The sequence below is a fragment of the Scyliorhinus torazame genome, chromosome 6 (genome assembly GCF_047496885.1).
Source record: "Scyliorhinus torazame isolate Kashiwa2021f chromosome 6, sScyTor2.1, whole genome shotgun sequence".
In the NCBI taxonomy this organism is placed as follows: domain Eukaryota; kingdom Metazoa; phylum Chordata; class Chondrichthyes; order Carcharhiniformes; family Scyliorhinidae; genus Scyliorhinus; species Scyliorhinus torazame.
In genome coordinates, this window is record NC_092712.1 from 169,261,655 (window position 1) to 169,279,988 (window position 18,334).

Here is an 18,334-nt window from a genome sequence, read left to right on the forward strand (position 1 = left end):
ATGGGAGTTATGTACAGGCCCCCTAGCAGTAGTCAAGATGTGGGGCAGAAAATAAATCAGGAGATAGATGAGGCATGTAAAAAAGCCAATTGCACAATAATCATGGGGGTCTTCAATATGCAGATGGACTGGGAAAATCAGGTTGGTAGTGGATCCCAAGAAATGGAATTTGTGGAATGTCTAAGAGATGGTTTTTTTGGAGCAGCTTGTGACATGCCTACTAGGGAACAGGCAGTTCTGAATTTGGTGGTGAATAATAAGACAGACTTAATTAGGGAACTTAAGGTGAAGGAACCCTTAGCGAGCAGTGACCACAATAGAATGAATAGAATTTACCCTGCAGTTTGAAAGGGAGAAGCTGGAATCGGATGTAACGGTATTACAATTAAATACGGGTAACTATAAAGACTTGCGGGAGGAGCTGGCTAGAGTTGATTGGAAAAGGAGCCTAGTAGGGAAGACAGTGGAACAGCAATGGCAGGGGTTTTGGGGGTTATTCGAGAGGCACAACAGAAATTCATCCCGAGGAGGAAACATGCTTGGGGGAGGACCACGCATCCATGGTTGACGAGGGTAGTCAAGGACAGCATAAAAGAAAAAGCATACAAAGTGGCAAGAATTAGTGGGAAGCCAGAGGATTGGGAAGCAGAGGGCAACTAAAAAAGCAATAAGGGGGGAGAAGATGAAGTATGAGTGCAAGCTAGCTAGTAATATAAAGGAAGATAGGAAGAGTTTTTTCAGTATATAACAGGTAAGAGGCAAAAATAGACATTGAACCACAGGAAAATATGGCTGGAGAAGTAATAATAGGAAACAAAGAAATGGAAGAGGAACTGAATAGTTATTTTGCCAGTCTTCACGGTGGAAGAGCTCCAGGTGAATCGGGGGCAGAGGTGAGTGCAGTGACCATTACTAAGGAGAAGGTCCTGGGGAAACTGAAAACTCTGAAGGTGGATAAATCACCTGGACCGGATGGACTACACCCCAGGGTTGTAAAAGAGATTGTGGAGGCATTGGTGGTGATCTTTCAGGAATCACTGGAGGTGGGAAGGGCCCCAGAGGACTGGAAAGTGGTTAATGTAATACCGCTGTACAAGGAGGGAGGCAAAAGACTGGAAATTATAGGCTGATCGGTCATTGGTAAGATTTTAGAGTCCACTAGTAAAGATGAGATCGCGGAGTGCTTGGAAGTGCATATTAAGTAGGACTGAGTCAACACGGCTTTGTCAAAAGAGAGGTCCTGTCTGACACGTCCGTTGAGAGTTCTTTGAGGAGGCAACAAGGAAATTCCGGCAAAGGAGAACCCGTGGACGTGATTTATTTAGATTTCCAGAAGGCCTTTGATAAGGTGCTGCATAGGAGGCTGTTAAATAAGATTAAGAACCCATGGTGTTAAGGGTAAGAATGTGCAGGTTCAGTCTGTAGTTAGGAAGGCAAATGCAATGTTAGCATTCATGTCGAGAGGGCTAGAATACAAGACCATACTCATCAATGGCTTGTGGTGAGTACATGTTGTAGACAAACGATCATAGAGATTCTAATGGAATCTTCCGTGGCATAGCCAGATTCCTCATCAACTTAGAAGTTTTACCCCCCACACATTCAGGAAAATCGAATGCCGTTTTGTCTCATTTTCTATTCCATTTGCCATAAGGAAATGCTGCAACCATATATTCAGCCCAGTCATCACTTCTCTCAACAAACTCACCGGCTCCGAACATAGCCAAGGTGCTGCTGACTGGAAATTCTGTTGAATAAACCTACAATGAAAGCTAGCTACTTGCTGAATGCAAGTGTTGCCTGCTGAACATCAAAAAACTTGTTTTCTCTTCTTGCCGTTTTCTCCTGATTGCCCAAAGAATGTGGTAACTTGAGACCACAAAGAGGTAGTCAAATGCGTTGTTTAAAAGAAGAGCTTCTATTCAACCTGGAAACAGGAGCAGTAGTAAAATGGGTCTTGCTTACAGGCACCCTCTTGCAAGAAAAAGCACACCCAAAGCTCTCACGTGCTCAGAACCTCCAACAGATGCCAGTCAAACAATTACATGGGAGAAAGGCGTATAATTAAATTGTGTACTCAAAATGACACTCTGTTAACACTCTTTTACAGGGAAGACGGACATAAAATATCTGTTCAACAATTGCAACCCTTGTTGCCGTTATAAAATCCCTGCACTCACCCCCTAAGGAACCAATGCACCCTCTAGTTACTCTTCCTTTTTAAAATAATTGTAGAAACTCTTACTATCTTTTTATATTTTGAGCTACTTTAATTACTTATTGCCCAGATTGTACAATCTCCAAATAGTCGGATACGAGGCATACTCACCAAGATGCTCCTTGGGGCCCCTCAGATTGCCCAATGCATTGATTCCGTGCTGTGGGAATTGTCTGGGCAGTTTGGACTGCCGATGGCAATTCTGCTTCCTGTGACCCTCTGAAACAGAGTTGAAGACTTTTTCCAAAGTTTAAGACTTTGGACAGTTCCAACCTACTTATCTGGATAGTTACCCAGGATGTTAGACAGGAAAACCTACCGTAATTCTTGGCGAACTCTAAAATTGAGACCCCTGACCGCCCCCACACCCTTTTAGCCACCACATGATTCCCCTCACCACTTTCCTGACTAGCCCGTGACCCACCTTGGTCTGTGGGCGGCACGGTAGCATAGTGGTTAACACTTGCTTCACAGCGCTAGGGTCCCAGGTTTGATTACCAGCTTGGGTCACTGTCTGGGGAGTCTGCATGTTCTCCCCGTGTCTGCGTGGATTTCCTCCAGGTGCTCCGGTTTCCTCCCACAAGTCCCAAAAGATGTGCTGTTGGGTGAATTGTACATTCTGTATTCTCCCTCTGTGTACCCGAACAGGCACTGGAATGTGGCGACTAGGGAATTTTCACAGTAACGTCATTGTAGTGTTAATGTAAGCCTACTTGTGACACCGATAATAAGATAACCTATCCACTCACCGACTCTGCTGCTCTCGCCCAGCTGCAACCCTGCCCACTTCCTATTAACTTCAGCCACTTACACACCTACAGAGCTGCCCATTTACTCACCCACTTGTTCTTGCACTCATTCACTAACCACTGAGAAACGTGGGAACCTTTAAACACTTATAGCAGCTAGTGACATAAGGGGGTCTGGCTTTAACACAGATTCTCTTTGCTGCTCTGAGAATTCCTGCGCTGGGGAAGTTCTGTATCTCGGATCAGAGGTTGGAGCCGTTTCAACATATGCAGGTAACTGAGTAGTTTTATGCCTGATCAGCATTGGACACGAGGGCTCCGACTCTGATCGGATGTTTTAGGCAAAATTATTCATTTAGTCAATTTTTGGTTTCTAAAATCTGTTCAATCTTCTGACTTTCCACTAACTTTTGTATTGTGTGCATTTTCTTCCAGTTTAATGCCATCCTTAACTTCCATGGATGGTGCATCCTTTTCATAGTCTTTCTTTCTCTCAATGGGATGTGTCTTTACTGAGAGTTTTAAAATATCATCTTGAATGCCTACCACTGTTTCTCTACTGTCTTACCTTTTAACCTATTTTTCCATTCCAATTTAGCCACCTTATTGCCTTTATTTAAGTTTAACAATAGGTTCGAACACACATTTCTCACCCTGAACTGGATATGAACTTGTATCATGTTAACTAATTAATCTTGCCAGGTTAAAAATTCTTGTTCCCTGGTTGGTTCTGGTATTGTTCTAAGAAAGAGCCTGTCTGTATTGCACTGTATAAACTCATTCTCCAGGCTACTTTTGCAAATTTGATTGGTCCAATCTGTATATGATGATGATTGCAGTACCTTTCTTACAAGCCCCTGTTATTTGTTGATTTATATTCTTCCCTACCGTATAGCTACTGTCGGGGGTTTTATAAACTACTCCCACTAATAACTTCTTTCCCTTGTTATTTCTCACTTCCATCTAAACTGATGGATAAATGCTGCACAGCAAATCATTGCGAGTAATAATTATTTTAATTGTAAAATTGTTAATAAATTTGATTAACTGATGACTCGTTAGTATTCCAGTATGTTTGGTTGGTTGAAAGGAGATGTAATTGAAGGAAGGGTACAATAGTTGAAAGGAGGTGTATTTCAAACAGTGTGATGTTTAGCTTCAGCTTGCTTTACTAAGAAGGTACATCACCTAGTGAAAATTACCTTTAAGAGTTGGCATTGAAAAAGCTACATTTTATTAATTCATATAACTCATGACGTATGGACAGCAAAGATATCTTATTGCGGAAAGCTTATAAGTGTGTTGTGATTTCCACCCACTTTCCCCCGGCAAATGCCTAGAAAAGCTAATTCTGACCTCCTTTAATGATGTGATTTTAGAGAGTATTATGAATTTTATATAAAGCATTTTAACATCCTCAGGGTTTGCCAAATGATGTTGTGAAAGATTCCAGAGTCCAGTATTGGATTGAAAATTATAGAAACCTGCTTGATGCTTGGAGGTTCTGGCATAAGAGGGCTGAATTTGACATCCACAGGAGTAAGTTGGACCCATGTTCAAAGCCTCTTGCACAGGTAAAGTGTTTTTTAAAGAAGTTGAGCAATATAGGTGTGTATATATTTTTTTTTTAAATGTTTTTAAATGTTGGTTTCATTTGGAGAAAAGATTGATTTTTTTTTTTAAGGAAGGAAAAATCAGACAAACCTGTCACAATGAAACTTGGTAAACTACTGCAATTTAAAATTTTCTCATCCGATTAAAGTTCTGAGAAGAAAATTGGGAACTCGTTTAACAACTTTCTTTCTGTACCCATACATGGAAATCATAACTGCTTATACAGTGTTTTCTACTTTATTAAAATTGAATTTCAACAAATCCCTGATTTTGCCACTGTACTATAAATAGGCAGTTGTCATATTGCTCATTTACCTCTTTTGCTTGTCATAGTCCTCAAACAGTGTATTACCCAAGGAGCCACCCTTGGAATCTTTCAAAACACTGTACTTAAAGAGTAATGGAACAGACATCTATGCTTCTAACTGTATGCCTTCCCAAGCAATTGTGAGTAGAGTTCCTGCAGAAAAGCTGGAGAGTAAATTGTACCAATTAAAACTGTCTTTAAATGGAAAGTTTTGCTTGATGAGTAAATAGTGGGCTAGCCTTGACTCCCAAATATCATTCCCTTGTTTTTTTCTCAGACAAAGTAGAAGGGCAACTATTGAATGCCAGTTTTGCAACGCTCCACATAAAGGACAGCTGCTATTTGAGACCCAGATATTAGGTGTAGGAAATGTGAACTTTGTGTTGTATTCAGTATCTTGGGCTTCGGGGTCAGTCTGGGATTCTGCTTCCTTCATCCAGATTAAAATAAATTATACTCCGTGTTTTTTCATAAGATGGCAGGCATGTGGCTATTGGATTCAGCAAATCCCAAGTTATTTTGCTATCACACAACTGGTAATGGTGATTTCCACTTCAAGTTGTTCATGATTATTAGTTGGATTTAGACCCTTTAAATGTTAGTTTCAACTGTGTTTTTGTACATTTTTATAGACCTATTCCCAAAGTTTGTTTTTAGATGATCCATTTGAAAAAGCTATTGTTGGCATTCATAATTTTACTCTTAGCTGAACTACACTTGCAAAATAATCTCCATTATAATGGTGTAATCTTTCCAAAGTGGTGCACTTCAGAAATAATTATGGCTAGGGCTAAGCAAGATATTGGAATTTTACTTTATCCGGTTAGCACTCAGACATTGCATGTTACCCTAGTGAAAGATTTGAAATTAACATGTTCCTATCTTAAAGTTACTTCCACAAAACATATTGGCTGGGATTTTCTGGCCCCGCCTGCGGTTGGGACCGGAAAATCCTGACCACTCAATGTCAATGTAACATTTAATTCATAATAGGTTTTATGAAATTCAATAAGGTGTCAATTTTTAATAACTGGAATAGGTGCTATTTTTCAGTTCTGCGACATTAAGTAAGTTGGCTTCAGAATAATTGTTATTGATGGAAAACCCCAACTGACTTGATAACTAATTGGAGAATAAAACTGAGATGGCTTTTGAATCCTGAAAATGGATGAATCCAATACTAAATTTTAGAAAAATATAGTGTACGCTCTTAGCTCCCTTAGGGTACCTGTAGCTATTTTTTTTGTGTACATCACTAGAGGAGAAATGATGCGATATATGATTCAGACTTGGCCTCGAGTTTGTTCTGAGGAAGCTACCAACTCATATGTGTACAAGTTCTCACATTGCATAACACTGTTACTAACCTCTCAAATCTTTAATAAATCTGGATGTTTTGGGGGGCGGCACGTTAACATAGTGGTTAGCAGTATTGCTTGAGTCTGCACGTTCTTTTCATATCTGCGTGGGTTTCCTATGGGTGCTCCAGTTTCCTCCCACAGTCCAAAGTTGTGCGGGTTAGGTGGGGTTGCTCTTCACTCGCAAAGGAAGAATTGATTGAACTAATAAAATGAAATTAAGCTTAACCGGGAAGAAAGCCTATAAAGGCTTAATTCAGAACCAAGATGATGGCAGATCTCATAAGATCAGCTTTAAGAATTTTTTTAAAACGGCGAGAGACCATGATAAAATCATGTATAGTCGCATTGCCTTTTGTAGAGTGATTGACACTGCTATTGCACCTTACAGTGAACTGAACTTTACAAAATTGAAAAGCTAAAGATGAAGCGGTCAACACTAACACCTTACATTTTCATCCATGTCATCATGTGTGTCAGCCACGTCACCCACTCCCTCTACCTCTGCTCTCAAGTAAAGTACACTGTACCTGTACTGAACAGTAATGTACTGTTATTGACCAGTTTTACATTGTTCTTGTTTTCTTGTCAAACCGTTGCTGCAGTAAAATTTTCTCAAATTTATTTTAAAAAGTGTTTTTTTATTGTCTGTTTTTTTATAATGGGAGTGAATTAGATGGGTTCCGGGCATCTCAAAAATTTGACAATTTCAAAGTATGTTCACCATTCACAATTTCATCCGTCACGGGATTTTGCAGGAATCTTTTTGAATAGCGGGACTTTACTGTATTCCAGTTGTATCCAAATTTTTTTTGGAGAGCGGGAAAACCATTTAATATTATGACAAGATTTTGCAGAGGGTGTCATGGATGCTTGTTTCCCCAAAGTTGGTGTGAACTGGTTGTGTTCATATATCCTCATGGCTAATTTATAACATTTTAGAAACGGAATAAAGACTTTGAAATTATGTGTATGTATTTTATCTTTGGAGTGAGTAATTTAATTTAAAGTAAGCCAGCAGCAAAGCCTTTTAACTTGAAATGGAAAAGGTTAGTTTATGTCACTCTACTGCTTTAGAAATTACTTAAGAAAAGGTCAAATTACTAACTATGCACACAGATTAGTTACAAATGAGATAAAACTATATTTCTAACAAATGGAGCAGTTTATTCCATGTTCATTGCAGGTTTGATATTTTTGAAGTTGAGATGTTGCATGTCTGAAGTGAAGGTTTTGAAACTAGGAATTGTCTCTGCAGCTGCTATAACTTCCACTGTTGCTTGTGGTTTAACAGGTGAGTTTAGTATGTGGAATCGGGTTTACGGCAAGGAGAGAAAGTTCCTTCTGTTCTGTAAGTGCCACTTTTAGCTGCCTAGTTCTTTTACAGCAGAGCAGTTTTAGATCCCACTCTCTCTGGCTTTCCCTGGGTTGGAGCTAAATCAAGATAGATCTATCTAGATCTGCCTGCTTCGTACCATTTTCAATGGGTTTTGCAGGTAAGCTAAGATGCTTGCTGTTTATCATGTGACCTGTACAAAATACCAAATCATTTCCCCAATAAGACACTATTCTTCAAACAGCCTTTGTCCCACCTGTGGTTCTTAGCTTTTTTCCTGCCCAAGGCACAATTTACATTCTTACAATGAGGTGTCAACAAAACTTGGTTCTCTCCCGGGGGGAGACCACAGTGAATCACAATTAGATGTCTTATGCCCTCTCTGAAGTGGAAACACAATCTTAAATCCCAAATTTTGTCGAGGAAATTGGAGCGATTTTGAAATGGTCTTAATTCGGTCCAAGTTTTAAAACAAAGTAGCCTTTAAAATAGTCTTTTAAAAATCTGTAATATCATCATGCACATCGTAACAATAGTAAATTGTGCTTGTTTAGAGCGTTTCTGGCAGGCTAGGTGCAAAGTAACTATTTCTCAGTCCCACCAATATTCAGTGCAGTATCTTAATTTTCCATTTGCACCCCCTACTGATTAAAATGTGAATTTTCTTTTACCTCTTAACCATCCTCTTGTCTCTGAATGAAATCATGATGAGTGTTTCTATGTTGAGTATTCACGTGTAGTAAAGTTTTCTCTAACTTGCTATGTATTGACTCTTAGTATGCAAAGCTATTGTACCAATTATTCTCCTTGTCCATTCAATAATGTGGATTCAAACTGCAGTATCAGAGGAAAAGGTTTTGGGAAGCTAATTAATGTACGAAGCAGGAACACGGGAATTAATGTTACTGACTTGCCTGTGTGGTTTTAGAAGTGTGAACCCTGAGCAAGTAGACATGTGTGCGACATGGTTCTCTAAAGAGCAGTCTGCTTATTCTCACCTGGGTGCACACTGCCTCCTTATCATTCTGTTGCTCCTCTTCATCTCTCCGCCAGCAACTGGTGCTGCTCCCCTGGCTTCATTTCCTCCTTGGAAATTTATACGGTAAATAGATCTTGATAAATGAATAAATGTTTGCTTTCTATTTAATTTTACTCAAAATCATGCAATATGTCAAATATCTGACTTGCCATTTGTTATGGTGAGTGAGAAACGTTTGTGTTGGCTTGCATTTTGTTACCTTTGTGAGGAAAATTATAATCAAGCCATTTCAATGCTGTTTTATATTTCCTGTTCTCAATTGTGTGTTATATGTATTCCAGGTGTTTGTGAGCTGCAATTTCTGTGGAAAATCAATATCATATAGTTGTTCTGCCATGCCACATCAGGGACGAAGTTTCAGCCAATACGGTGTCAGTGGTTCTCCAACCAAATCAAAGGTCACAAGTTGCCCAGGATGTCGTAAACCTCTCCCCCGCTGTGCACTCTGTCTTATCAACATGGGAACACCAGTTTCAAGCTGTCTAGGTAACTGTTAATATTTGGTAACAGGACAGTGTCTAACAGTCTGGTTAAAATAGAAATCAGAGCAATCCTTTAGCAAAGTAGTTTGTTATCTTGCTTGGATCTTGGTAATTGCTGACACCAGCTCAATAATTTGTATCGTATTTGAGTTGAGATTATTGGAATTCTGAGACTTCCCAATATGGATGAAAACTCCACTTGGCCTGTGAAAGGGACACATGGTCGCAAATCTGTGGATTAGAATGGTTTGGATAGCGTGAAGTTGTCCACACACCAGCTCTGCAAAATTACTCAACTGAGGGGAGGACAAGAGTGAAGGAAGGAATCCATAATAAAGGGAATGATTGATGTGGTTGCTGTTCCATTCCTGTTAAAATATGCACCGCTTCTCTGTTTCAACTATTCATTGCAGCAAATCATTCCATACTCCAGCAACTCTGAAGAACTTCTCTGGCCCTGTGTGTGTGTGTACTATAAAACATGAGATTTAGAAATTTATAGCCCTGAGGCAGGCCATTATGTCAACCATATCTGTACTAGCTTCTTGCACAACTAAAAACACTACTGTGCTGTCTTTCCATATCGCTGTATCTTCCTTTTGCTTTGTATATTTCCCTTTAAAAGCTGAACCATTTCTCTGCTTCAACCACTCCCTGCAGCAAATCATTCCAATTCTCCAGCACCTCTGAAGAACCTCTTTGGCCCTTACTATATATCTAGTTGAATACAGTATCTGCTTTAGTATAATCATATGTAGAAATTATTGTTGTCATTGCGGAGTAATGTTTTGTCTACTCATACAAATGTTTTTAACTGGTATCACTTTCATAACGAGGTTTGGCAGACCATTCTTTGAGTGAGAACAACAAAAAACTCATGCCACTTTTGTTCAGCATACCAGTCAACACAATTTGTACCATGCATGAGTTTGTCAACAAAGGGTGCAAGGTTTGCCAAAAACTTCTTCACAATGGCAATTAATTCTTTTTATCAACTGTAAATAAACTCGATGCAAAAGGAGAGAAACAAAGATGTCCATAAGACAAATAAAATGAATTAATTTCTAAAAAGAAATACATGTGATATAAACATAGTTGGCAAATTTATAGTTACCTTTGTTGGTAAAAAATTTTAACTATTACTCGGGAAAGAAAACACTGTGGAAAGTAAGATGGAGCAAAATATTCCTAATTATTTCAATATTATGTTTGGAACTTTTAAGCATCTTACTGCTTTTCCACTATAACTACAGATTTGTTTTCTTGGAATAGGCACTGGAAAGTCTGATGAAAAAATTGATCTCAGCAAAGACAAGAAATTGGCTCAGTTCAATAACTGGTTTACTTGGTGCCAGAACTGTCGTCATGGAGGTCATGCTGGACATATGCTCAGCTGGTTCAGGTAATAGATATCTATGAGACTTCTATATCGATAAATTAAGATATTAATTTATTAGTACTACCTTGTAAAGTTTATAGTTTTCAGTAATGAGATACACCACATTGACCCATTTTAGAACCTGATTTATAAAAGATTATGTAACCTCTCAGATAGCTGTGTCCACCATGCTGCCTTTATTCATCTTTCAGGAGTATTTTGGATTGCAAATGCATTGAATGTTTAGTTCCCCCAAGTTGCGAAGTTCCTAACCAGGAGGGAGATAAATTTGGTGCCAGCCATTGAGTCTCGTTCATGGGTTTAGTCAGCATTCTAACAATTTCTGGTGTAGCATGTTATCATTCCTCAGAGGCTCTGCGTTCTGCACCATTAAAGTTACTGTCTTTGCCCAGTCCAGATCTGGCACATTGCCTGTTAACCTCTAAAAGTAAGTTTATACAAATGCCTGCCATCTCATGCTGGATTCTTAGACCAGGAAGTAGAAATTTGAAAACCGCTACAATTGCCCAGCAATTGGGATTTTACAAGCAACTACAGTCTTTTGGACTTGTTTAGATCGCTCCCCCAACCGGTTCTGTTGTACCGAAATAAGTGAACTACTTGGGCATATATTTTTGTTCAATGATTTAATTAATTTTTCACTATGGTTTTGTAATGTGCATTATTTTTCTGCTAGTTCAACTAGCTAACTATGGAAATATTGAGAAATATGTCATTATTTTCCCTTTAATACCTTACATGCTATTAAATTGTCCAAGCGCATTATTTCAGCCTTGTTCAAAATTAAATGGTATGGGATTAATTTATTAGCTGTGCTGATGTGAGTTTCAGGAATTACTGAAATACAAATAGACTGGAAATGGAGAAATAAATCTTTGTGCCAAGTAGAAAAATAATGGACAAAGTATAACTGGTTAGGTACCCAATAGTTGCTATCTACCAGAATTAAAAATCAGGGGCGATATTCTCCGGAAAGGGCGCGATGTCCGCTGACTGGCGCCCAAAACGGCGCAAATCAGATGGGCATCGCGCCGCCCCAAAGGTGCGGAATGCTCCGCATCTTTGGGGGCCGAGCCCCAACCGTAAGGGCCTAGGTCGGCGCCGGACGAATTTCCGCCCCGCCAGCTGGCGGAAAAGGCCTTTGGTGCCCCGCCAGCTGGTGCGGAAATGACATCTTCGGGCGGCGCATGCGCGGGAGCATCAGCGGCCGCTGACGGCATTCCCGTGCATGCGCATTGGAGGGAGTCTCTTCTGCCTCCGCCATGGTGGAGACCGTGGTGAAGGCGGAAGGGAACGAGTGCCCCCGCGGCACAGGCCCGCCCGCGGATCGGTGGGCCCCGATCGCGGGCCAGGCCACCGTGGGGGCACCCCCGGGGCCAGATCGCCCCGTGGCCCCCCCCCCCCCCCCCCAGGACCCCGGAGCCCGCCCGCGCCGCCTTGTCCCGCCGGTAAGGTAGGTGGTTTAATTTACACCGGCGGGACAGGCATTTTAGCGGCGGGACTTCGGCCCATCCGGGCTGGAGAATCGGGCGGGGGGGGCCCGCCAACCGGCGCGCCGCAATTCCCGCCCCCGCCAAATATCCGGTGCCGGAGACTTCGGCAACCGGCGGGGGCGGGATTCACGCCAGCCCCCAGCGATTCTCCGACCCGGCGGGGGGTCGGAGAATCTCGCCCCTGACCCCTCATTTATACTACCCCACCTTAATATTTCTGAAAATACTGATTATTTGATGAACTGATTTTATGAGGACAAGTAGGAATAGGTTCCTAACCTTTGCAAAGCAGAAATGTCACCATTTCTTCCTCCACCCACCCCAATCATATTTGGGTCTGACTTTTATCTATTTTTCTCATCTAAGGCCCATACACTTGTACACTTCTTTTGTGATCTTATTGAAAGTTTCCCATTGCTTTCATCATTGATGAAGAGCAACAGTCTTAACACCAATCCCTGTGGATTTTTAATTTCCCTATCAGAACTGCCAAAAAAAGAATCCGAATGCAACCGGTTACTTTTGTAATACGGACATCTGACAGCAAATCCTACAGCACTCAACCATGTTTAGCAACCTGTTGTGTGGTAATGTGTCAAAAGCTTTTTGAATATGAGGACAAATGTCAAAGTAATACCTTTTATCCACCAACCTTGTGAATTCCCTCAAAATAAAATTAGCCAGTCTGTTGAGAAATTATCCAGGTTATGAATTCCCTCAAAATAAAATTAGCCGTCTGTTGAGAAATTATCCAGGTTGTTGAAATATGACTTTCTTTTCCCCAAGGCATGTTGAGATTTGTGTATTGAGATATTTTATTTATTCCTTCTCTGTCAAGATAATCAATGGGGTTGTACCTTACCATGCCGATATATGAAACTGAATTATATAAATCTAGTAATTCATGGGAAAAATGATCTATGTAAATTGACAGACGAAGACGTTTACTAGGTCTGGCCTACATGTGACACTCAACAACACTTATGCTCAATAAAAGTAGTGGAACAAGTCTCAGTTTTACAAACAGCTTCTTATAAAGACCACGGTCACCTTTGCAAAACAGAAAGGGATGGGCAGTAAAGTGGCCAACACCACCAATATTGTATGGGGACATGGGGCCTGTAGAACCACTACAGTGCAGAAAGAGGACATTCAGCCTATCGTCTGCACTGACCCTCTTGAGGTCGACCCACAGGCCCATGCATCCACCCCACCTAATATTTTTTAGAGTACCCAATTAATGTTTTACAATTAAGGGGCAATTTAGCGTGGCCAATCCAGCTACCCTGCACATTTTTGGGTTGTGGGGGTGAAACCCACGCAAACACTGGGAGAATGTGCAAACTCCACACCGACAGTGACCAAGAGCCGGGATCGAACCTGGAACCTCGGCAGCGTGAGGTAGCAGTGCTAACCACTGCCTCCACCTGATGTGTATCAGCAACGTGAGGTGCTCACCCGAATGTGCCCCAGAAGCTTGTCCACTAATGTTGGCCAGAGAGGTGAGTGTCTCTGTGCTGGTGGAGGGTGGGGATGACCGCTGTGATGCATCAACGGTGGCATCCTCTAAACTCTCGTCCCGAGGTAGTCTCATGGGAGGCAGGGTCGGCAACAACCCCGGATGGGCTGGGACTGTCGTCTGGAAGTCCTGCGAGAGAATGGTCGTGGTCAGTGGGAGGGATGGGTCAGTCTGTATGACATTAACAACGCGCGTCTGCCAGATCTCCGGGTGGCGCCCGATGGATACACTCCTCTGCTGTGTGCACCGACCTCTGGTGACTGCTCTGTCTTCGGCCCCCCCCCCCCCCCCCCCCCCCCCCCCCCCCCCCCCGTAATCTCCAGGGCCCGTTCCTCGATGGTGGTGAGGATTCTTGTGTTCGGCGGCCCCCCCCCCAGTCTGGGCCCTCTCCAGACAATTGTGGGACAGCTTCTCCCGTGGGGACACAGGATATTGTTCACCGCACACGTGGTTCACCGTGGTGGCGGAGGGAGTGTGGGGGGAAACTCACATGCGGCCTGTTGTAGGTCATTGACCTTTCTTGCATTACTGGAGGCCTGTCCTCTTGGTCACGCTTCCTGAGCTGATGGCTGCTGCCACTTTATCACTGGCTGCCCTGTGGTTCACCCTCTGGGATCCTCTGGGGAGCAGGACATCCTTCTTGGCCTCGACTGCATCTAGGAGCCTCCCCAGGTCCGTGATTCCAAATCTTGGGGCCGGTTGTCTCAGTGCCTCAAACTGAGTGGGGTTTGCTATGCAAGAGCTGTGCTGCTCCACCTTGTTGGGGGTGGGGGGGGGGGGGGGGGGTGGGGTGGGGGGTGCTGGTGAGTGCAGCCCCGGTGAATCGGCTGGTGAGCCTTCATTTGCAGTGATGAAGCTCATGGGGCCTCGTTAAGTGGACCAATTAACATTGTATTGCGCTGCTGGCCCCGCCAGGCCGGGAAGCTCACTGCAGTTCCCGCTCACGATCACACTTTTAAATCTTTCCGGAGAATCGCGCCCCAAGGCTTTTTGCACCCAAAGGCTTTTTGCACGGGCTAGCTCAGTTGCAAAGTGTTTTCATCCAGTGGATTTCTGTGCATTCACTGGATGCTTTTTCCCCAGCTGGTGTATCTCCCCGAGGCACCCAAGAACCCCAATCTAAATTCACTAACTTCAGAGCAAACACGAGTTTCCTAAATTAAATGCCCCAACAGTTTTGCAGAATTTCCTGTGAGAGAGCTTAGAATCCGACCTCACCCTCTGGCTTCCACGCACGGGTTGAACTGCCCTTTTGTCTTTCCCTGTGACTGTGTCTCCCTGGGCCCCTGTCACTACGTAGCATCTCAGTTTTATTCTACATTGTTTTTTCTAAACCACTGACCTCTTTTTTTTTTTTTTTTAACCCATCTCTTTACTTCAAGGTTTGGAAAACCTGGCACAAAAACAAACTCATTTAGTGCAGTAAATGGAATGTAAATTCTCATTAATGGACTGTCCTGTTTTACTAAACTGACATGATGGGTTGGAAACAGTTACTTGGAGGTAAAACTGTGTCCGAGCATTGAAGGTGGAGATGGTCAAGAGTTCAGAACAAATATGTTCCAACAAAGAAAAAGGGTGCAACTCCCAAATCTAGAACTTCTGAGATGTCTAGGAGCATACAGGTTAGAATTGAGCAAGAAAAGAGAAGCTTGTGTTGAATACAACATTGCAAAAAGCAGAGAATATTCTGAAAAGCATAGGGGTGAAAAGCATTGGGGCAGCATAGTGGTTAGCACAATTGCTTCACAGCGCCAGGGTCCCAGGTTCGATTCCTGACTTGGGTCACTCTGTGCGGAGTCGGCATGTTGTCCCCATGTGTGCGTGGGTTTCCTCCGGGTGCTCCGGTTTCCTCCCACAGTCCAAAGATGTGCAGGTTAGGTGCATTGGCCATGCTGATTTGCCTTGTGTCCAAAATTGCCTTTAGTGTTGGGTGGGGTTACTGGGTTTTGGGGACAGGGTGGAGGTGTGGGGTTGGGGAGGGTGCTCTTACCAAGAGCCGGTGCAGACTCGATGGGCCGAATGGCCTCCTTCTGCACTGTAAATTCTATGAAAAATTAAAAAGGAAACAAAGCAAAAAGTGGGCATGAAGAAATATTAGGAATGAAATTCAGTAAAACCTAAAGCTATTTTTTATGAAGGATAACCAAAGAGTAGGGCCCAAAGAGAAAGGCATCAGTGTGGTTCATTATACATACTTTGTCACCCTCATTTGTAAATATAAACAATGCAGACATTGTAGCTAAGGAGGAGGGACGAGAAATGTGACAAGTTAGACAGGAAATATTAAGAAATATGAATTATGCCTCTGAAAGCAGTTAAATTGTCAGGCCGTAGTGATTCAGAGAAGAAAAAGTAGTAGAGGGTCTGACCTACATATTCCCAATGCTCAATGGTTTCATGTGGGAGGCCAGAGGACAGCTATTGTGGGACTGTGTTTCCAAAGGAATAGACCAAACTATAGGTCTAAGCCAACCAAAGGGCATGGGAAAAATTGAAGGACAGTATCAGTCATAATTTAGGCACAGATTAATCAAGGATGGTCAGCATGTGGGAAGGTAGTGTTTAGCTCGTTTTTTATTTGAATGTTTTTGAGATTATAACCAGGAGAGTCTATGAGAGTAACACATTTGATGTGCATGTTTTTTGACAAGGTCCTACATTGTTAATGTTGCAATCCTGTCACAATGTGGTGCATGGCCTAGTTGCAAGTAAGAGTAGGTGTTACTGAGTGGGGGAAGGATAGGGCATTACTCTTGAGTGTATATATAAGAACAGTTTCCACCATTATGGGGCGAGAGGAGAGTCTGCCTGTGTTCTCTAGGTTGAATGTTGAGGAAAGATTAACTCCAGATTCCTAATTTCCTCTGAATTATAATATACATGACTGGTCAGAAAATTAAAAGTCCATTGACAGATTTAGTGGCAGGAAACAAGGTGGTTGACAACAGGTGTTTTTTATGCATGGAGTCTATTAACAATAGGATTTTGCAGGGCTTAATGTTGAATCCTTTGTGTGATGTGCAATTGATTTATAGAAATAAACAGAGGGAGTGTGATTAAGAAGTTTTCAGGTGGTATCAAAAAGTGGCTATGTGGCTGTTGAGGAAGCAGGTTGTAGATTGTGGGAGGGAAACGATGGACTGTTTAGGTGGGAATAAAATAGGATATTGAGAAGGGTAAAGAAACAGAAGGATCTTTCTGCCTGTCCAGAGATCATTGATGGTAGCAGTACAGGTAGACAAGCTGGTTAAGAAGGCTCATGGGATACTTTAGCTGAGGCATAGAATAAAAGAGCAGGAATGTTATGCTAGAACTACATAAAACAGTGGACTGCAGCCAGAGTACTGCTTAGTTCTGATGACCACATTACAGGAAGGATATGATCACACTCTTGATTAATAAGGGGGTCAGGGGTTATGGGGAGAAGGCAGGAGAATGGGGATGAGAAACATCAGCCATGCTTGAATGGCGGAGCAGACACAATGGGCCGAATGGCCTAATTCTGCTCCTATGTCTTATGGTCTTGTACAGAAAGACTACACATGAGATTTAAGAGACTGTTGCCAGGAATGGAGAATTTTCGCAGAGAGAAAAGATTGGAGAGGCTGAGATTGTCTTCATCGGAACAGAGGAGGCTGAGGGGAGATTTGATTGAGGTGTATAAAAAAGGGTCTGAGAGTGGATAGTAAGGAGTTAGTTCCCTTTGCAGTAACCAGGAATCGTAAGTTTAAAGTAATTGGTGGAAGGACTTGAGGGAAGTTGAGAAATGTTTTCACCCAGAGCACGGTGGGGTCTAGAGCTTGCTGCTTAAAATGGTGTTAGAGGCAGAAAACTTCATTGCATTAAAAAAATTACTTGGACATACACTTTTAACTGTCTTGCCTACAATATGGACCAAAAGCTAGAAAGTGAGATCAGACTGGATGGCCAGTTTTTGGCCAGCATAGACTGGTACAATGGGCCAAATAGTGGGCTCCTCAAAGTAAAAAAGCTACTGAACATGCAGTAAAATTTTTGGCATGTCGTTAATGGTATAAAAGTAATGGAAATGATGCAGCATAGATTTGGGGTGTATGTTACCAGAAATGCAGATAATCACATTATGAAGCATCTGGACAAGTTCTGCTAACTTTTTTTTCATTTGTTTTGGCATCACTTGATCCTTGAGGTTGCGTAGGATTTTAATTTAAATGAATTATCATAGAATTTACAGTGCAGAAAGAGGCCATTCGGCACCGGCTCTTGGAAAGAGCACCCTACCCAAGGTCAACACCTCCACCCTATCCCCATAACCCACTAACCCCACCCAACACTAAGGGCAATTTTGGACACTAAGGGCAATTTATCATGGCCAATCCACCTAACCTGCACATCTTTGGAATGTGGGAGGAAACCGGAGCACCCGGAGGAAACCCACGCAGACACTGGGAGGATGTGCAGACACCACACAGTCACCCAAGCTGGAATCGAACCTGGGACCCTGGAGCTGTGAAGCAATTGTGCTATCCACAAGGCTACCATGCTGCCCTAATTGTGTTGATTTATTTTTACTGGTCAGCAAGACAATAAGGAGCCGAAATGTAAAATGATATTGTAATTAAAGGGGCGGGGACAAAAATCTTTACATAAAGGATTTTGACATTTCGTGCAACAGACATTCTGATTAAAGGGCATTAGCTGCTTTAAAAAGAGGAAAATGATGCAGTTATGTGGAGTGAGGAGGAAAGTAAGAGTTAACATGGAGGAAAAGCACTCTCTCAGACTTGGTTTAATGGACTGTTTTGGTGATGCTGCCTTCTGTGATGCTGCCTTCTGTG

At 42.3% G+C, this 18,334-nt stretch overlaps 1 protein-coding gene across 2 annotated transcripts in view; it reads left to right on the top strand.

Moving 5' to 3' along the window:
• mios (missing oocyte, meiosis regulator, homolog (Drosophila)) overlaps nucleotides 1-18,334 on the top strand; it is a 65,801-nt gene that overhangs the window by 45,798 nt on the left and 1,669 nt on the right. For both annotated transcript variants that reach the window (XM_072509077.1, XM_072509079.1), the window contains exons 8-10: nucleotides 4,389-4,541; nucleotides 8,903-9,107; nucleotides 10,376-10,505. In XM_072509077.1, the coding sequence (XP_072365178.1) occupies nucleotides 4,389-4,541; nucleotides 8,903-9,107; nucleotides 10,376-10,505 (488 nt within the window). The remainder of the gene's footprint in view (nucleotides 1-4,388; nucleotides 4,542-8,902; nucleotides 9,108-10,375; nucleotides 10,506-18,334) is intronic.